The sequence below is a fragment of the Amphiura filiformis genome, chromosome 5 (assembly GCF_039555335.1).
Source record: "Amphiura filiformis chromosome 5, Afil_fr2py, whole genome shotgun sequence".
Classification (NCBI taxonomy): Eukaryota; Metazoa; Echinodermata; class Ophiuroidea; order Amphilepidida; family Amphiuridae; genus Amphiura; species Amphiura filiformis.
Genome location: NC_092632.1, coordinates 26,739,283 through 26,761,747, shown reverse-complemented (window position 1 = coordinate 26,761,747; position 22,465 = coordinate 26,739,283). Strand labels below are relative to the sequence as shown.

The 22,465-nt window shown below is 36.9% G+C and overlaps 1 protein-coding gene across 1 annotated transcript in view; it reads right to left on the bottom strand.

Moving 5' to 3' along the window:
* The window catches only part of LOC140152889 (menin-like), a 52,274-nt gene extending 31,012 nt beyond the window's left edge, over positions 1–21,262 (bottom strand). The window contains 1 exon segment of the mRNA XM_072175417.1: positions 20,740–21,262. Coding sequence (XP_072031518.1) covers positions 20,740–21,172 — 433 coding nt within the window. The 5' untranslated portion in view covers positions 21,173–21,262.
* Positions 21,263–22,465: the final 1,203 nt, after the last annotated feature.

The following is a 22,465-nucleotide window of genomic DNA, read 5'->3' as shown; positions in this document are numbered from 1 at the left end:
CTTGAGATATTTGCAGACAGACATCAAGGTAAACATGTAATGAATGTTGAATTTATCATTACTTGCAAAAATTTTCCATGATGATTTGATCATGTACTTGCAAAATTGTCCATGATGATTAATGAATTGATCAAATGCAGGTAGCTCTGATAGGGTTACCTGGTTATTTTAAAGCAATAACATTTCCATTGAAAGATTTGTATTCCTAATCCACAAAATATTTGGTTTCATTGTCACTGTCAGATAATGTTCCTATTTTATTAATTTTCAGCTGAGGTAAAACAAAGAAAATCGCTTATTTAATTCCAGCGCCAATGTTGTCAATGCGTGTCACTCTCTGTCGGTCTAAATGCATGATCAACTCTCTTCCTATTACCTGAAGTGGTTTTTGCAGAAAATATTTCCTTGATGCTAATAAAGTACCAAATACTAGCACTGGTACTAGAAAAAATGTTGATTGGCAAAGGAAAGCCTACGTAGAAATACTATCCTATTGACTGAAATGAACATCACCCAAAATGCATTCAATGTCAGTTTGATATGCGTGATATAAGTTAAATATTGATTTTATGACTATTATTAACAATGACATGAATGCCTAATGATCATCAGGAACTATCATTGAATTGCGTTCAAAAATGTGCAGATAAATGTCAGAAGAAATATCAAAATAGATTTTCTCCAAGTAGCGACTGCATGATCACCTAATATCATGACATTTTAGAGGTGTAGCCTGTTATGTGCGAAGTGGGAGTCCACCCACTCAATACTGATCAAATTTCGATGAACCTTATTATCGCACAATGTCTTATTGTAAAATATTCCATAGCAGCCACCTCTAACAATGCTACTTAACAATCTAGCAAAAGGGCACCCAATCAGAGAAGAACTCCATATTTGATACTAATTACTAGTGATAAATTTCGGTTGCAACTAAAATGGATTCCACTTTCAATGAATGACATGGCAAAGTTTTGAATCAACTGCTTCAGGTTTGATTTGAGAGCCAAAATGCACAAAGAAAATCTTCATGAACCAAAGCATTTATAAAGCCCCTTTCCTCCTTTTCACTCCTCAAATAATTACCTACAGCAAATGCTTGAAAATTAGTAATTTGTGTATGACATCTTTTAATTATTTTACTTTCAGGGCTCGGTCAACCACCTTTGCACAGTATTTTTTGTGGGACCTGAGAGCATGTCATCAGATACACCAAAATGCATTCTGAATACAAGGAATGTCCTTCTGAAATCCAATAATTTAAGATTGTGATATGATACAAATTTTAGGATAAACTATTAAAAATTTACATTTTTGACATTTATTTAACAGTCCTCGAGGTAAACCTTATAAATCTAATGATATGTACCGGTACTTTTAAGTGCATGTAGCTGGGATGAAAAGCCGACCATCATGAAAATTCTTATTGAAGATATAGGCCTAAGTTTCCCAAAAGACCTAAAATCTTTAGGTCTTTCATGACACTGTGGGCCAGTTGTTAAAAAAGTTAGGTGCAAGCCCTGCTAAATTCCATTAAAGATGCAACTTTGAGAGTCCAAATACTAAATAGATCAACTGTATATAAAACTCACATCTACAACCATTTCGATGCATCACATCAAACTGAATATAACGAGGGGTGAGCTCAGTATGAATCACATAATTTATCAAATCATTTATCTTCACTCACATGAGATGAGTAACCCAATGCTGTCATTTATCACTCTTCATTTGTAATCTCACAGGCTGACTTTAATAGCACAATGTTCACTGATGCTTTTTTTTCCACAAAGGCTATGCACAAAACAAATTGTTCTATACCATTAGCTGCCTCATGTCAAAATGGTTCATTTCAATTTTACATTGTACTTTGTAACAGTCACTTGTTCCGGCTGGAAAACATCTCATACCCTGTAATACAGTACTTACTGGTATACAATTGTTTTCTGATGTTGAAATACACATGCTGGCACTTTTTTGCAACTTTACCTTGTAGTCCAAGCTGAGTGCCAGCTAATTTTACTATCCAGTAATAGAGCGCTGGCTCAGTACAATCTTTTTAGCGCACATGCAGGATCGGGGAATAGGCTAGGGGGTATACCCACGATTTTATGATGAATAAATCATTTGTGGGGGAAATGTCCCCATTTGTGGGGAAAAAATGTAAATGCTGGTCGGTGCCGGTTACCCCCGACTGGCGTGGCTATAAACCTGCCTTGTACACAGCGTATTGAGCGTAAATACAGAAGTTCGCCTACCAAGATCCTGGTATGACCCAATTCTTTTTCAGGGTACAAACATCGGCTAAATTTCTGGTACAGTAGCAATTGCAGTTCTAAGCAATTGTTTTCAATGTAACCATTAATTCTGACACAAGGCAGCTATTGTCAATTAAATCTATTTCATCCAAATTTAGTGCATTATGTAGTGTCAAACAGTCCATAGGAAAACTATTAAAGCTGACCATGTGACTTGCATGTCATTTTCAATACTAACATCTATTTTTTTAAATCTACACATCCATTAACAAGGGTAACAGTAGTCCAGCATATATATTTTGATTCTTTTTTCAAATAATAACGACAAGACAAGGAAATAAGCTGCTAGGCAGGTGCATGCCCTGCACAGGAAGGGGGTTTGGGGACTGAGCCCTAAGTTTTTTTACCAAAAACATGCACAATCAGCCTATTTTTGGCAGCCCCAGTGGGATTAAAGGTTTCTGCTCAGTACTATGGGACACTACAGTAAATGTTCAAGTCCATTGTCCAAAATACAAGGTGAATATTGGTGTAGCCAAGAAGGGATGTTTTTCTCTCAGGTTTACATACAAATACAAGCATATAAAACAACTTTAGGTCAAAGTCATTGAGACTTGCACTCCTTACTAATTTTCATGTACTTCTGTATTTCATTAGGACCCAAATTAATAGTCAAAAGTCACTAGTCACTAAAAGGGACCCTAGTCTGGAATCATAGACAAATTTAAGCAAGGGAAATCAATCAATGTGCTAATTAGGGGTCTAAAACGGTCATCCAGTATCTCAATCTTGACGGAAATGATCTACACCACTATTCATAGTTTTCAAACAGTAACAAAAACATCGAAAAAGCTGTATTGGACCCGTCCTTAAAAAAAAATACACCCAAGTTAACGACAAATTAGAATGAATATCAAGATCCTGGCCCCTCGACTGCAAACTGAACTTGTTTGTTTTTCACTTCCGATGTCTTCATTACACTCTCCCAGGTAAAAAGATACATAAGATTGGTTCATGACTGGAGACACACTGTATTTCTACTCCTACGTTCCTAGGGTCTACAGCTAGCTAGCTAACCACCCACACTTATATACCTGGACACAATAAAAGCAAGGTAAGTGTCTGATACCTTTATCTGTGCCTACCTACCATCCCTGGTACAAAAACATACTGAATTAAGCTCGTTTCTATTCATTGGGGGTACTTTAGAAAACCACATCCTTTTTAATTATTCTTATCAATAGAAAGAGAACTTGCTATATTAGGCATAAATTTTCTTTTAACTTACTAGTCAAAGTCAAGTTACATAGAAAATGCATGTAATGTAACAATTTTACCAATTCTCAAATGGGACTACTGGTACCGTACAGGGCATAGGAAAAATTTCCTGTCTGGGAACTTAAACTATGTTGCTTTAAATTTTCTGTGAAATTCGCGAGCGCCTTGTAGCTCGCCCTTATCGGTTGGGTCCAGGGGCTCAAAAAGCCTAAAAAGCTCATGGATTTTAGACTTTTAAAAGTAAGAAATCACCATTCTGAGGCTCTAATTCAAGCATGAGAGTGGGCGATTTTAGCACCCCAAAAGAGGCCATTTGTGACATAAAAATGCATATGCATGACCTACATGGCTGAAATTGATATATAATGCACAATATAAAAACAAGGATTCATAAAATTTTTGACACCCCCCCTCTTCGGGTATGTGGGATGGGGCCCCCATGTGGGGGGGTACTAATGTGCATGAAGAATGCATTGTACAGGGTGAGTCAAAAAAAGTGCAATAGAGCAAATAATCGATATTTATGTAAGAACCAAGTTGAACTTTCCCATTATTGAAAGTTTCTATAAATGCCACACTCAATAGTCACCTTCTGTGAAAAAAATGAAGTGACTTGCTTCTACCGTTTAATTTTTATGAGTTCTTTTGCTGCGATACCCAATTTCATTATTTGTCCACGAGGTACAATGTATTTTGAATGGGAGCACACAATGTATGATAAATGCACCAGCTCTGAAACTGACTTTAACTTAAATAAGGCGTATTTTTATTTTTATTTCTTTTTTCTGTTCAAACAAACTTTCTAACATTACTTTCAGTCCTTCATACCCCACTCGACTCCAACTCCAGTTTTTTTAATCCCAATATGTCCAACTTACTGGATGTTTTGTAATTCACTCCACTCCAATTTGCGCGCATTTCATTTCGACATTTGAAAAACCCGCCTACAAATTTATATGGTTTTGATAGAGAATAAACATCTTTAAAATAAAGGGAAAATGAAAATAACAACAAATAATGTTTCTTCTCCTTAAACAAGACCAAGGGCAATAACACTTTGGGTGCTCCATTTTATTTCAATGCCAATGAAGTTAAGAAACGGGCAGTTGTTCCAAATCTATTTTAGGTGTCTCTTGGATAAACATTAAAATGGGTATCGCTATAAAATGTGTCATAAAAACAAAACGGTAAATGCTAATTCCTTGATTTTTTCACACAAGATCACTTACTAAATAGATATGTTATTTATAAAATGTTTTAAAACCTAAAAGGTTCAACTCGATTCTTAAATAAAAATGGATTCTTTTCTCTATTGCACTTTTTTTGACTCACCCTGTATGATAAGAGTACTGTGTAAAATACGCTACATTTTATGCTCTACAATACAACAATGAACAAGAGTTGAGTGTTGGACTTCCTCATCTTCAGAATTATCTTGTGGGATTCATCATACGTTCATTTCCGACATGGTCAAGTAATTATAGCATAAATTTTAATAACATGTTTTTCCTGGCCTTACACAAACTCTAACCCATCTCACAAAATACAAACCCAACCAAGCCTAACACCCTTGCCCAACCCCCAAAAGAGAATTAGGGGTGAAATTGATTTCACCCCAAAATCGGACCTACATGTATAGCATGTTTAGTATTATTAAATGCCTGAATATATAAAGTTTCAATTACTTTATTTAGCCTCATCTCATCAAAATAGCTATTTTTATGGCTTATTATAGGAAGGAGAAACCTTTCACATAATTTTGGAAATATAAAAAAAATCTAAAATTCTAAAAATACAAAAAAAAATACATTTAAGTGCATTAAGCTTTTTCTTAAGAATTTTTTTTCTTGCATGTAACAGTTTTTTTCTTGCAGGTTAGAAATTTGATAAATAGGTCCATGCATGCATTTTGTATTTGATGACCTATTTATCAAATTTCTACCCTGCAATAAAAAAGCTGTTGCACTTAAATGTATTTTGTTTTGTATTTCCAGAATTTTAGAATTTTTTTTCAAATTTCCAAAATTATGTGAAAGGTTTGTCTTTTAATTTGTTACTTGTTAGCAATAAAAATAACTATTTCCATGAAAATTGAAAAGAGGCAAATTTAAAGTAATTAAAACGTTACAAACACATTCATGCAATGCATTTAAAACATTAAATATAGGTCAGATTTTCTGTCATTTTCAGGTGAAATCAATTTCTACTCTAATTCCCTTTTGGGGGTAAGGGCAAGGGTTTTGGGTTATGTTAAAGGTTAGTTGGGCTTGGGTGGTTTGAATACATGCAGTAAGGTTTGTGGGTGGGTAAGAAAACATTTCAAAAAAACTTAGAAAAAAAATAATTTTTTTTTCTGTGACCTCCCAATTTTTTTTCTGGGAACGACGCGGCCGCGTTACCGCGGATTTCGAGGGCCTGGTACCGTACCTAAAAGTACTTCATATGGATGATGAACACTGTACTGCCAGTCTGGTGAAAAATAGCATGGATCTAAGGTTTGAAATCAGGAATAATTTAGAAGACCTGAGTGCAAGAAGACCGAAAGTCCACTTTGCCCCTCAACATGTATACACTAAAGTTATATATAGTTTCGTATAGTTTGGTAATGTTTTATACATGTTCAGGGGCCAAAACAATCTTTCACAACAACCTTTCATGATGTTTTCACCCTGGAACATAAAACCCTAAGAAACTATACGTAACTTTAGTGTATGCATGTTGAGGGGCCAAGTGGACTTACGGTCTTCTTGCGCTCATGTCTTCTAAATGTGGCAGGGCCCTGGACATGCCTAATGAAGATTCCCATAAAAGGAACATGAATTAAAGGGATTACAGAATACACAGGGCTAAGAGCAATTTGCCCTGAAATGTCAAAAAACAAGGCAGTGAAAAAATACATTCAAATTAGCAAATTTAAAGCACATGTATGCAAAGCTCTACGAAAGGACAGTTTTTGTGGAATCTCTTCATGCCCCTGGTAATCCTCATGCCCCGGGCCTCATGCCTACATGTATGTAATTATTTACTGCCCTCCCGAGTCCTGGATGGGCAAATACCACAATTGTGGACGTGTGGGCGAGGGGGGGGGGAGTGTTCAGGTGTGTGTGGCTAGTGCTTTGAATAAATTGGCAACTGAGGACACAGAGAGATTTTGAGTCAATGTGGATGCACAGAACCTCGGATGTCTGCAGTTTCTGCTCTGCGACTGAGTAATCGTAAATGGACTGAAAGCGCATTTAAAACTAAGTGTTATAAAAAGCAATGACACTAGTTGGGAGTGTAGGTTCAGTCCACAGTCTTGGATAGTAAAAACATTATGGCAAAAATACCTGTAACATGTATCAGCTGTTGGATACTGGACAGTAAATCGTAGCTCAATGTTTGACGTGTTGCACATACATGTAGGTGTGATATGTGCATTGATATGAGTATTTGTGTTGGTGTGGATGTCTTATAGCTAGTGTGTGGTTCTCTCTGATCAAAAACATGGCTTGTGTTAACTTTTGAACAACTCATCCGTTGTTTTTGCTTGGAACAGTTGACAATTTAGTTGTGCAATATAATTATGAGCCACCTGGAAAGGGGTAAGATTTCCAAATGGCATGACAAAAAATGCTTGCCCCCCCTCAGCCTGCCAAAAATTGCTTCCTCCCCTTCTTGGCCTGCCAAAAAATCCCCCACACATCCCCAATTTTTGGGATCCCAATTTTCAAACCTTAAATCAAATGGTCTTCGGACCCCCAATTTTACCCTCACCCAGGGCTCATAATTATTGGCACACAGCCCCTTAGTTGGCTGTATTCTACAACTTGCCCACCCAGCTTGCCCGAGGCAAAAGTAAACTTTCTGAAAATTGCCAACGGCTTCTGAATCGAGGTTTTTTGATGTTTGGTTCGGTTTATACAGGTCTGCAACCAAAGACCCACTTCCATCCATATTCTCTACCCCATGTATGCAATTGACTAAAAAGTTGAAACAATGTATGCCTACACTCTATGCCCACTAAATTGTTTGGTACCAACTGCCATAAAATTTACCACTTGTGACAAAAGGATGCACAACTGACATACCCATGGGCCATGGTACACAAACTTATGTTTTTTCTGAAAAAAAAATTGGTTCACCTGAAGGTGGTAGGGTATATAATTCTTAAGGGGGTACTACACCCCTCGATAAATTTGTGTCTATTTTTGCATTTTTCTCAAAAATTAATCACACACTGGTAACAAATGTTATGTATATTATAGGGGCAAAGAATCCAATTATACTACACTGAAATTTCAGTGACCCAAGGCAAGCAGTTCATTATTTATGATAAGAAATAAGGTACCGCTAGGATGTAGGGGAGATTGGGGTTAGTTGGAACGCGGGGTAAGTTGAAACATTGTATTTTTTTCTGACACAAAAAATTAATTTGGTAAAATACTGGCACCTAGTAATAGGTATTAGTAAGGGTCATCCACCAAATTAGCAACAGTGCTGATGCCCCACCAGTGTTGGCTTGGGAAAGGAATATCTGTTTTTTGACTTACTGACTAATTTTTATACCCCTCAGAAAAGATCGTTATCTCCATGTTGTTTGAAGATTCAGGGATTATTTTTTGAGTATCATAAGCACTAGTAGTAAGTCCCAGAATAATGTTAAATAAAAGTTTTATTGTATTTCTTATTTTGTGTAATGAACTTTGAAATGTAAAAATAGGCATCGGGGTTAGTTGAAACTTTTGAGGTGGGGTTAGTTGACACATGAAAATCGTGATAGAAAAATATGGTTAAAAATTTGACTTTTAAAAATTTGTAACATGTTTTCCATTTCTTCAATATTGCTTTAATATGGTTAAAAAGCAATAATACAAGCAAAAAGTGCACACAGAAAGTACATTTTATAATATTTTAGGCTTCTCATATTTTGGTCCATGGTGACACTCGTCACCTTGTGTCCAAAGTATTGACCCGCACTCCCACATATTTATTTATTCATTTTTTCACACTGATTGTATGTTAAAGGGTGCCTTTAAGGGAAGTATAACCCTAACAACACAATAATAATTATTTTGAAATTTTTACAAGCCGTGTTTCAACTAACCCCACCCTATGTTTCAACTTACCCCAGGGGTGGGGTTAGTTGAAACACTTTTTTTCAAATTTTCAAATTGGATTATATGAATAATCATAAGCAGGTCCAATAAAGTTTAAGGCTGTATATTTATACTGATATGGTTAGTGTTTCTTGAAAGTAATCGGTTTGCGTTAAAAAGACGATTTTGTGAAAAATGTTTCAACTAACCCCAATCTCCCCTACCGCATTTCCTATCATATATATACTGAACCGCTTGTCTTGAGTCGCTGAAATTTCAGTGTAGTAATTGGATCCCTTGCCCCAATAATATATAACTTTTGTTGCCAGTGTGTTATTATTTTTGAGAAAAATGCAAAAATAGTCACAATTTACCACAAGGGTGTAGTACCCCCCTTAAGGTACTACACCCTAATATTGTGCCTATTTTTTGCATTTTTCTCAAAATTATAGCACATTGGTGACAGGTAAAAGATATGCATATTATAGGGGCAAGGACTACAACTACTGTACTGAAAATTCAGCAACTCAAAGTAAGTAGTTATTGATTTATTGATCAAATATTGCTTTTCCCTCATTTTTGACTTTAACTCCACAACTGTTGTCTGTGCTGAAATAAAATTTCCAGTGCAGTAATTGTAGTCCTTGCCCCTATAATATACATATCTTACTTGTCCCCAATGCTCTATAATTTTTGAGAAAAATGCAAAAATAGGCAAAAAATTGGGCAGGGGTGTAGTACCCCCTTAAGGCGATATAATACCCCGATTTTCATCAGTACCCCTCTTCTTTTTTTTCTTGCAAATTTATTAAGTACATATATATGTTTATCACCTCATGTCCTGAACTTATAAAATATATCTACATATAAAGTGAATTTCAACAATTTTAGTAAGTCATTTTAGCCCTATATATTTTTTGTTTACTGTAACCTAGTAACTCAGATCTGTGTTTCATAACAAACCATAATTTATTCTTTTGAAAATGTTCAAGTAGGGTACATGAATAGAATACATTAAATCCTTTGTTATACTCTCTATAGAAAATCTATAGTGGTGCATGCAAAATACCTACCATGATATAACACTGAATAAATTAAATAAACACTTATACAATTGATGCATAGTCATTAGTTGTTAGGAGAAGAAAAGGCTATTAGGTCACCGTATGTCAGGTTATAGGTCAATTGGTTCAGGTCAAATTTAAGCATCAATTTTGAATACACATGTGAGAGTCTGTGATATCATATGAGGCATAATTTTGATATTCTGTCTTTAACTGGATATATATCGAGAAGTGCATGGTGGATATACTAATATACCTTGGGATGTAAATGGTGAGTACAATTTAGAATGCCTAGTTGAGACGGATTTCACAAATAAATATAAAATAGTTACCAAAATCACAAAACTTAAGCTTACGGAAAACTACCCAATATGGTTGTATAGGTGACAAGAAATACAATTTTTTTCATCATTGCTGTAGTATGGTTGTTGTAACCTGTTACCTATGGCTTAATTAAGTTTCAGTGCAATAATGTCGCAAGTTAAAAATGCAAAATATAGCTCAACATTGAAAATAGAAGCATTTTAACCAGTTCCTTTTTGATAGTTGTGGAGCACCAAGTTCATGAAGTCATAAAAGAAATCAGGAACCACTTATTCCCATTTTACATATCAACTTTATTTCCTAATGTGTTAGCAACACATATCCAAAATTTTAACGAAATCCGTTGATAGTAAGCTTTCCAAAATGAAGTGAATTTAAATCATCAGTGATGTACCTCCTTTTGGCTTCTATCTGTAAAAGCATGTAAGCTACATTGATACCGATACCACCAATAAAACGAGAAGATTTGCCCCTTCATTTTGCATACCACTTTGTCCAATTTTTTTTTGTAATTTCTTCACAAAATGCAAAAAATGCAAAAAAAAATCAATGGGTGTAGTACCCCTTAAGGGAACTGGAATGAGCGTTTTGAGCGTTTAGACAGCATTTTTGTGGGACATGAGAGCACATCAGACCTATCGAATTGCATTCTGAATACGAAGAATGTCTTTCTGATATCAAATAATTTTCATTTTATGAAATTCACGATACAATACAAATTTTATGACAAATTATTAAAATTTGATATTTTTCACATTTTGGAGATATAACAGTCCTCGAAGTAAATTTTATAAATTTAATGATATAGTCTTAAAGTGTATGTAGCTGAGAGGAAAAGCCGACAATCAATTGAAAATTTTGACCTTTCATATTGAAGATATGGATTTTTTTCCCAAAAGACCTAATTTTTTTTTTTTTTTTTTTTTAAAAAATCCATATCTTCAATACGAAAGGTCAAAATTTTCAATTGATCGTCGGCTTTTCATCCCACCTACATACACTTTAGGTAGAAATCATCAGATTTATTAAGTTTACTTGAGTACTGTTTATCAATTTTAATGATTTGCCATAAAATGTGTATTACATTGTGAATTTCAAAAATCAAAATTATTTGATATCAGAAGGCCATTCTTCGTATTCAGAATGCAATATGTCTGATGTGTTCTAATGTCCCACAATAAATACTGTCCAAACGTTCATACCCCTTAAACAAACTTTGCTTATTTTTTGCATAGATTGTTTTTTTGATGATCTATTATACAAATAATGAATGTTTATGAGTGCAATGGTAAGAATATTTTCATGAGTTGAAAAATGGAATGTTCCATTCAACGAAGCGAAGCTGAGTTGAATGGAACATTGCATTTGTCAACGAATGAAAATATTCTTTCCATTGCACAAATGAAAAAACATTCATTATTTGTTTTATATAACATCTAAGTAGATCTTTGTCATTTGATTGGTTGATTGTAATGGCCTTGCACGAGACGAGTTTTAAAAAAATCATACTAATCGTATAGACAAGTAGGCCCTTTTTAGCAATATATTCTTGTATCACCAAAAAAAGCCATTCAACATGTTCAAAAGTATTATAATAAGGGCCTATTATTATTAATATCAGGCTTTTCCTATGCGGTAAAATGATATTTAAGCTTACCTAGCCACAGGCATGCAGGGCCTAACCAATGCGTATTGTAAGCTTACCTTTTCACTTTGTTTTCTACTTTCCCAAAGAAAAAAAAAAAAAAAAAATCAGAATAGGCATATTCGCAGCTTTATTTGTAGATGTGGATTATATTTCTTAACGGTTATTCATCATCCAGAATTGCCACAAAATAAGTGTGTTGTTTTAAAAATCTCCCGTAACCCGGTATGGCCGATCGGACTGAAAAAACATGCAATTCTCTAGCCATGCAATAGAACGTATGGAATATAACAAAAATGCAAGGTGCATATAACGAAAATGCATGGCGCATATAACCAAACTCCACGGTAGTGACGTAGGCCGTAAAATAGTTTATTTATTGAATGACATGTGACCAACAATCAACCAATCAAATGGCAAGGATCTACTTAGGTGTTATATAAAGTGATATGGTTTATAGAGGGGTCTATAGTAAAATGCAACAAGAAATTACAATTTTAAGCATTGAGGGCAGCATACCATTCAGCAACTTCATTTGTTTCTCAGATGCAAAATGGATAAGTACGGTACAATATACATTTGTAAGGGAAGGGGAACATTTTTATCAGCTCTGTGATGGTTCACTTTTTTTATTTTGGCCATACCTTTCATTATTTTCATGGAATAGTCAATTATCTGAAAATTGAGATGGAAATGGTCAACTATTTTTAAGAGTAAAAAAAAAACTCTTCAATATGTCGGACATGACCTGCTGATGAGTTCAGCACTTTTTCTCAGTTGTAACTTGTAACCTAGGAGCAGAGTTCGAAATAAGGAGGGCCCAAGGGCCCTCGAAAATCAGTGAGGGTCCGCAAAAGATGCATCCGGCGGGCCCAAATGGCCCGCAAAATTTGTGGCAATTTTTATCACTTACGGTAGTAAGCTTACTGCAGAATCCAGCAGTCATGCAACACTCAATTACCAGACTATATCGCATTCTAAATTCACATTTCAGGAGAATTGAAACAAATTCAAGGCCAAAAACATTGTTATAAAAATTAAAAACCTTAAATGATGTTGTTTTTTCACGGCAGTGAAATAATGCCACTTGCACCCACATCTCATATGCACAGTTTATCCCTTACATACCCTGTGTCTTGAATAGCTATATAGCCCACCAACCTTGTAGTTAAAGAGACTAGGAAATAATTCCTAATATCTCATACCTAAATTTGTATGCCTTTATCTAATCTTGCCCCACTAACAACTTACTATTTAGCCCTTGGCCAGGGAAGAGTCTGTTAAATGTAGGAATTTTTTAGCCTTTTTAATAAACATGTTTGTAATTGGCTTATAGCCATCACATGGTGACAATACACATAACTGATTGGTTATCATGTCATGGCCAGGCCTGATCACAAAATAAACATCATCTGTATAGAAAACTATGCAGTAGGCGATTTACTTCAGAAAATTACTACATTGCACAAAACTAAGTCCATTATCTATAGTTAATTGAATGTTTATTGACTCTGATAACCCATGTGTATAAACCTGTATAATATTGGTGTTCAGTTCATAAAAACAGGACCATGACCCTGACAAAAGCAAGCAAGAGCAAATGGCTGTGTAATCAGTGTTTACTTTAATGATGAAGGCATCTTGCAATTTTCTTGTATACTTATAGCCAAATTTGTTTCCTGTATAGGTAGCTTAATCAAAATTCCTTTAAAAAAGGAATGGGGCGCCCAATGTGAGCTTGGTCGTGATGTGGTGAATTTCATGGTGTTTAGATTTGGTATTATTATCTCTTGCAAACCCGGTGACACCTCATTATAGAAATCAGACCTGTCAATAGGTTGTAAGAGGATAGCCTTTTCCAGGCACAAATTATGCCATATAAAGAAAGTTTTGCTACTTTGCAACACAATAAAAACTTAAATGAGAGATCCTGTGGCTCCCGAGGGGGCTTAAAAAACTAAATGCAAAATGAGGTCTTTAAAAAATATTGTTTTCCAGAGTCAAGACGCAGGTATCATTATTAAGCCTCATATCACTTATTTATTGTCGAATAAGTGCAGAGTAGGTTAGATATTCATATTAAATGTTAGACTAAAGTAGCTCAAAGTACATGTACTATACACCTGATCCGTGAACTTGTCTTTTTTAAAGACAAATTCTTGTTTCACATAAAATTGGCAATATTGTATGTTTCCGGGATTGCACAGTACACCACCATGTTAATTTGGGCAAACAAAAATTTGTGAGGGCCCTCAAACATTTAAGATCAAGGGCCCAAATAGCCCTCAGAAATTTTGGCTTATTTCGAGGCCTGCCTAGGAGTATGTGCAGTACCGGGTACCGGGGTTGTTAATTTATAAATCATGTATGGATGTACACCTCAGGCCTAACATTTTTAAATTTTTTAAAATTCTGTGGTTTTCAGCCTAGGGGAACAAACCAAAAGTTTGATTATGTGCTTTCACTAGGAGGCTGACTCCCCTCCCTAAAAGTTGAAAATTCCAACCTGAATGGTCAACTTTGTTATGACAACACCTTCCCCCGAAACAATTTTGACTTTCATTTTAATACGGTGCCATTTACCTATTTTTGTTCCCGAAACCCTAAACTTTCATCAGTTTTATGTATGTTGTACCCCAAGAAACAAAAGCCAGAAATAAAGAAACTAGTTTATATATGTGACACGATCAAGGGAAATGAGTCGGATGTCACTAATATTGATTTGGAGATATTGGCAAAGAAAATTCTTTTGTTTTATATATTAATTTTTCAGCAATTGATAAAATGATGTAACTTTGCAAAGAAAAGTTGGATCAACATAGGGTTTTCAGTTTCAGAAAGCTCTATATTAGGCACCGGAGTTTTGCGCGGTTCGCGCAAAAGCGCACATTTTCGCGCATTTGGGTGTCCAAAGCGCATTTTGGGTTCCATCGAGAATGTTCACGATTTTGACCCATCGATAAGCTTAAAGTTAAAACTTACTTTTTATGCCCCAAATCGGCAGCATTTACAAGAAAATTCACGCAATATTGGTTCTAACTTCTTTTATGTACATCAAAATACAAATAACGATCATTAAGGGGGTACTACACCCATCGCATTTTTTTACGGGTTTTTTGCATTTTGTGAAGAAATGAGAAAAAAAAAAATTGGACATAGTGGTATGCAAAATGAAGGGGCAAATCTTCTCGTTCTATTGGTGGCATCGGTATCAATGTAGCTTACATGCTTTTGAAGGTAGAAGCCAAAAGGTGGTACATCACTGATGTTTTAAATTCACTTCATTTTGGAAAGCTTGCTATCAACGGATTTCGTTAAAATTTTGGATATGTGTTGCTAACGCATTAGAGAAATAATGTTGATATGTAAAATGGGAATAAGTGGTTCCTGATGGCTTCATGAACTTGGTGATTTTCAGTGCTCCACATCTATCAAAAACGAACTGGTTAAAATGCTTCTATTTTCAATGTTGAGCTATATTTTGTATTTTTAACTAGCGACATTATTTCACTGAAACTTAATTAAGCCATAGGTAACAGGTTACCACAACCATACTACAGCAATGTTGAAAAAATTGCATTTCTCGTCACCTATACCCACCATATTTACGTAAGTGCGTTAAGCTTAAATTTATGATTTTGGTAACTATTTTACCTTTTGTTTTCTAACCCATTTCAACTAGGAACTCCAAAATTGATACAGTGATAGCATATTTTAAGCGGAGTCATATCATTTGTAACTTACCTATGATTGTCACTATCCAAGGCAAAAAAAATCAAATATTGTGTATATTTCCATAGAGTTCTGCACGATATACGGTAGCAATTTTGACACACGACAATTTTGACAAGTGTTCACCCACAATCCATTATTATACTGAGTTGCGAGTTTAGGTATTTATTTAGGTATTTTTAAATTCCGGTATGTGGCAATCCCAATACGGAGCCATGGAGAAGGAAAAACAAATTTTAGACAAGCCAAGACGGGCGGGCCGGGCCGGGGCACAGGAATTTGGGAAAATTTGGCAGATCGAAGGGGGGAATTTTTGGCGCACATTAAATGGGACACGACTGATTTTTAAATAACACGCACAAGGCTTTGGAATCACGTCACGGGTATGCCTACAGAATAGAAACGCAGTCAAAATCATGAAAAAATTCCTGCACGTTATCCGCACGCCAGGCCTATAACGTAGGCCCTACGCTCAATTTAGACATTCCCATCTATACAATTTTAAAGGCCTATCCAGTGATCCCAGCAAAGTGTGAAAAATTAAAATTGTTTATATATAAATGTCTAAAAGTGAAGGATAAGTCATTTAAATTGTCATTTAATATTTTTGAAATGTATTTGGCATAGGATCCTAACAGCAGTAGGCCATTGACAAAGTTGAAGCCCGATATAATGTAGGTGGCCTATCATAGGCTTATCCCGCTAGTAATCAGATTCGTGTAAAATGTCTGATGATTTTTTCCCGGGATGAGATTTTGTCTTTAATACTCAGCGTTTGGCTAAACCACTAATAGGCCTACTATAACAACAAACAGGGACAACAAAGGCGATTATGAAGGCCGGGAAGGGGTAAGAAATTCAGTTGGTAGGCCTACACCATTTGGAAATCCCCAGTGAGCCCCTTATCATGCTTATTTCATCATCTAATATTTTAATTATATGACTGCCCCGGCTATAACCTGCAACTTTCATTTTTCCGTGTTACCTTTAAAATGTACGCCTCTTATAAAATTGCGGACTTGTCGGCCTATACTCGTGCTTTTCACCGCTGATTAAGTTTATATTATCGCAACTCGCCATCTGCATGGGGTGGTGAATTTCTTTCCCCATGCCAACAAATCTTTGTCCTCCCCACTTTTGGACATGCCAACCCCCCTCTATCGACATAGGCCTACCAAAACATTGTCCGGTATTCAGTTTTAGGCAGGCCGAGAAGGGGCAAGCAAGTTTTGGCACCGTAGGGCCTATATTTAATATTGCAAAAGCCAAGTATTAATATACTCCTTTAAAATGCCTCTTCTGGCACAAAAGAAATACCGTAGCAGAGTGATGCCACGTGCACATGTGCATTGACATTGGCCAATATCTATGGGTGTAATAGGTCTACTATTATTTATTATTCACTTTTTCTACTCACTTTATTAGGGCCTACCATTTAAAATGTCTAAAATTGCGGAATTGTTAAAATGTCTTAATTTGCGGAAATGAGCAAATTTCTCATACGTTCAGTGCCGTACATAAGGGGGGGCAATGTGGAAGCTAACCCCCCCTTTGGATGCGGTCGCCCTGAAGAATTTTACTAGGGTCTTTTTGTACTTTTGAGCCTATTTTGTTTCAAAAGATTTCCCCCTTGAATGAGGGTTTCCCCTTTCACTCATTTGCCCCCCCCCCCCTTAAAAAGTCCTAGCTACGCCCATGATCCCCCATGACGCCACTTCACGGGAGGGGGGGGGCACAACATACATTTCTGGTGGGTATGCTCCCCAGAATTTAGTAGGGTCCGGGACTGAGCTCCCGGGGGTGCTGACGGCGTATCATTTTTGGAGCTGCCAATAAATATAAAAGGTGGTCTTTTGGAGCTGCGAATAGTCAAAATTGGGTCTTTCTTGGCTTTCTGGGTGAATAACGCCTGAAAAAAACCCGACATATGAAGAATGATCGAGCGATGTAGGTCTTAGAGCTGAAATTGTCAAGTTTCCGTGTTTACGTATGCCTGCGCCTGCGCCTGCGCCTATAGCTCTATTTTTTGGTCACGGGTCTTTTGGAGCTGCGGAATCCAAAAATGGAGGGGGGGTCTTTCCGGAGAGCATACCCGTATGGTCTTTTGTGTTAAGTTCAAACGCTTAAAATTCAATTTTAATAACACCGTCGACGGTCACAATCTTGATTTTATCAGGGATTTTACCAAGAGAAGGTGCTAGGCATACATGCTCATGTTTGAATCTGGCAACTTTGAACTTATGCGGTAGTCTTGTAGCCGTCCGGCCCTGTTCAGTTTTATACACGCATTTGAATAGGAATTGTTTTGCGCACTTACCGAATGTTTATGGAGCACATTTTCTTCATTAGTTTGTCAAGTTGATGTCAAATGTTCTATTCTATATTATTTGGCAATAGTGTTTTTTTTTTCCTATAGTATGTCCAAACATGGTCCAATGTTGTAATTTGTTGTTTTTGATCGCAAAGGTCGGCTATTTTTATTCCCGATTTAACTGTGCACCCGCCGGAGGGCTTCGCATAGGGTGCAGAATTCGCGAAAGTTTGACGGTAATTTTGCCTTTTTGACACTAAAACGCATTCGATCCTTAATTTTATTTCAACAAAATTTTTGATTAGGTAGCATATTAATGAGGCGGCTACAATTTTTTTTACCAAATCTTAAAGAATTATTCTCAAATGTCTGACCTGTGTATTTCCTATTGGTAATACAAATTGACGGTCAGCCCTAAACATACATAGGCAGGTCGTATTTTGGACTGGTAGCAAGTCTAATACTGTATGTGAATACCGATGAATGGTAGAAACGGCAGAAACCGGTTGTGACGGAGACTACGTGGTAGCGCCCTTAACAACCAGTCAACTTTAAGACAAATAGGTGAAAAGGACACTTTCACGATGTTTTTTCATATTTTTTTTATTTCACATGATCAGTGCATATATCGCCTAGCTTGAAATGATAAAATATTTTTTTAGACCAATCAAACCAATATATGGGTGTAGTACGCCCTTAAACCAAGCATAATGTGGGGAAATTTGCCCTTGCTTTCGACATTTCGATCGACGATTTGTGATGGTCGCCATCTTTATTTTTTTTTTTTCCAGAAACTGGAAATGAACCGAAGTCGTTCAGTAATTGATTGACAGGCCATGGTTTTACCGATGTTTTTCTCGTGTTTTGCATTGATAACATGGGATCACGCATTTTAGCGCTTTTTGTCTTTTTTTTTTGGCGCCTTTTCGCGCATTTTGAAAAGTGGCCAGCGCATTTTGCCGTTTTAAATCGCGCAAACTCCGGTGCCTACTCTATATATGTGACCATCCAGCACAACTGAGTTCTGAAGTCGCCAATCATCATCTTTGAGATATTCAACCAAAATATTCTGCTTGAAATTAGCTTTAAAATGATGTATCATGTCTATAGTACTTGACATTTAAGTAGTGAAAAATCAATAAAACAGTCAATAAATCCTTTGTTTCCTATTGTTTATTGTTAAGTTCAATGGAGCATATCTCAATAGTGGCACTGGAGACATCCGGGCTCAGTTGTGGTGGATGGTCACATACATATGTCCTCTTTAGACACATGTAAAATTCATTTTCGACCTAGGTCGACATGTCACATGTGGTCAAACGATCCTGTTATTCAAATTGACACTGACAGTTGGATGAGTCCATGATTGGCTAGTATAATCACGTACGGTAACCATGTACACATGCATGATACTATCCAATGACAGGTTGTGCTCAAGTTTGATTGACAGAATCGTCAGACACAAAGTACACTTTTTAAAATTTTCTTCCCCGTGGTCCAGGTATGCACTGGAGATAAATCAATCATGCAGAAAGAGGAAGTGAAGTCAATTCAATGGATCACTGTCTTGTTGTCGTGTTGATTTATGCATGCCATTCAGACAATGCATGTTTACGCTTGACACACTGCACATACACAGATTTTTTTTTTAATTCCTTTAATTAAATATCAATTGCCTTTTACATTTATTATTTTATATCTGCCTTTTTTATATTGGTCTGGGCGGTTGACATTTCATTGACCTGTATGACCTGTGGCTGCGCAGCACTGCGATTATTTACATTATGTTTTGATGGATCCAAGTGTGTGAAAATATTGGATTCAACACATAATAATGATAAAATTGGATGTTTTACGCCCAATATTTATTGGTCTCGCTATGAGCAGGGCTGTCAACTCTCACGCATGTGCCATTGGCCGTGGGTCTCACGCATTGGGGCACTTTCTCACGGTCTCACGCCAAGGTAGTATAATCTCACGCCTAGGTAGTAAATCTCACGCAAAATGAGTAAAATCTCACGCATCGTCATGAATAATTTGTTACTCCTACCCCCCCTGCTTTTCACTGTCTCGAGCGCCGTGGCTCAAATAATCATGGTACAAAATGAATCCCGGTACGCCTCTGTCTCACACCAAGCAATTCCAAAAAGTTGACAGCCCTGCTATGAGTTATAAAATATTGGACTCGACTACGTCTCATCCAATAGACTACGTCTCATCCAATATGTTATTAAAACTCATAGCTCAACCAATAAATATGGGCTCCACCGATCCAATAATTTTATATATCGAAGTTGGGCCGTGTGCACAAAGCAGCACAATAAAATCATAAAATACTTAGACTCGCTTGCCAGTCCTATATACGCCGTACCTATGTATATTGAGGACTGGCTTACGCCATTTTGGATGTCAATGGAAAATACACACTTAACGATTTGCGCCGATTAGAAACTTGAAAAAAAATCTTTAAAATTTCATCAATGTATATAAATGTGGTACCAACTGTATTGTGCTTGATAATTTAAGACTCGGTTGAAACAAAATTAAGGATCGAAAGCATTTAAGTGTCCAAAATGGCAAAATTATCGTCAAAGTTCTGCCGAAATCGGCACCCTTGCGAAGGGTTCAGAATTCGAATCGGGAACGAAAATATCCGATCTTTGCGATCAAAAACACAAAATTACAACTTTACACATACTATTGGCAAAAGACATTATTACCAAACAATATAGAATAGAAAATTTGACATCATTTTCTCAAAATAATGAAAAAATTTGCTCACTAGACATCGAAAAAGCACGCAATCCAATTCCCGCTCAAACGCTGGGAAACTGAAAGTGCATAATCGTGACTAAAAATACTGGACTTCTTTCAAACAAAAAACACTATTCACCCCTGTTCATTTGTGACTCACGATCCAACTTATGCTACATGTAGGATTATGAATGCTTCATATTACACACCTGTACACATGTACGACCATCCCACCCACGTGTGTAGTGCATTTATTGATTTGATGTGTCATGCTTGATTGATGACCAATGCTTACCTGTCAAATAACTGAATAAGCTCTGCAAGTGAGCCCGTTCCTTGTAATGTCCTCGTGACAACGTGCTCCACACAATGTCAGATACCTTCTTCACCAGATCACGAGTAGCATAGGGGGATTTATACTCGCTCAGATCTACAGTTCCTTTCATAAGTGTCTCAAATTTACAGTAAAGTGCTTCAACACTGGGTAGCTCAATGACCGGAAAGATCGGTTCGATGCCCGCGAGGTTGACATCCGTATCGTTCGCATGTGCCGCTGCTGCTGCCGCCCGATTGCTCGTTAAAGAGTTTTCTATCATTCCCATAACCACGGAAAGCATGCTGAGATTTGGTTCAGCATCGCTGGTAATCTCTGATCGGAAGAGAGCTACCACAGATTTGATATCTTGTAAGGGAAAATGTTGTTTTGCTTGGTCTGTGAAGGCCGCCATGATGCTGCGTCAAAATAGCGAGAAACCAGTGACGACAACGTGCGATTTCATGTAAACAGAGTTGCCAGATATTCAGTAATTGATTTCGTGACCAAAACGTAGCACATCAAAATCGTAATAGTAAGGTTCCAAGTAGTTTCTTCTAACATGTCGCAATCAAATAATAATCATGCACGAGTTTCCCCAGGCTAAAAGCAGGGGTGGCAAAAAAGAAGGGGCCGTTGAAGAAGAAGAAAAGGGCGATGCAGAAGGGGCAGCAGAGTTGGTGATGTTACTTCTGATGAAGATTCCTACCGACAAGGATAGACGTAAGACGTAAGGCAGCAAGAAGAATTATTAATGAAAATGGGCGAAAATTATGGGAATACCGAAAAGGTTTAAAAATTGTTCAACAAATGAAACTATACCTCAAAAAATAGGTTTTGGTCGCGAGCGCAGGGCCGCTGCCATTACGGATGTGGGGTGGGCTTTGTAGAATCTACCGCAAATTGTTATGTTAAAAAAATGATTGAAAATCAATTTTGATCCTCAGGATCCGACTTGGTCGAACCTATTTTGGAATGATTTACAACTAGTTCTCCTTTGAAAGTGGCAAAGTGCACAAGAGGCACAGGCCCAAATGGTTACTTTTCAGAGGCGGTCCCCTGACTCCCCTCCGTCACTTTAAATAGGCATTTTCCCATCATAATTATTATAATAATTTAGTTTGTTGCTGAACAAAAGTTTTTTTCAACTTGTACTTCAATTTCTAATGTAGATGTAGAAGCACATGTTGTCATGCCCGGTTGTCATGTGAGTATGACAGTTACAATTAGTCAATTGGCAATTTATACTGTAACATTGGCAATGAAAATGACGAAAATGTGGTGAGTTTTGCTCAGTGGCGTAACTAGGGTTGGTAGCGCCCGGGGTAAGAAACAAAATTGGCGCCCCTTAGTAACCCACCCCCAAGAATATCTTAGACACGGGCAGTGGCATAGGGTTGTGGCACCCAGGGCTAAGGATACCTAAACCCCCCGCCCCCCCCCCCAATTCTTGCAACAATCGAGTGCGGAATTTTGGACAAATAAGGCTTACCACTAATTAATTTTGTTTACTAGAAGTTGAATATCGGTCTTAAAATGTTCTTTCAATTGATTTTGTGCTGAAATGCACATGAAGCGCACACAAATTTTGACTTTCATCGCTTGGAGGGGTGCATAATCGATGCTTAATTATTGGTCAATTCGGTGCCCCCCAAGGGTGGCGCCTGGGGCACATTGCCCCCCCCCCCTAGTTACGCCACGGGTTTTG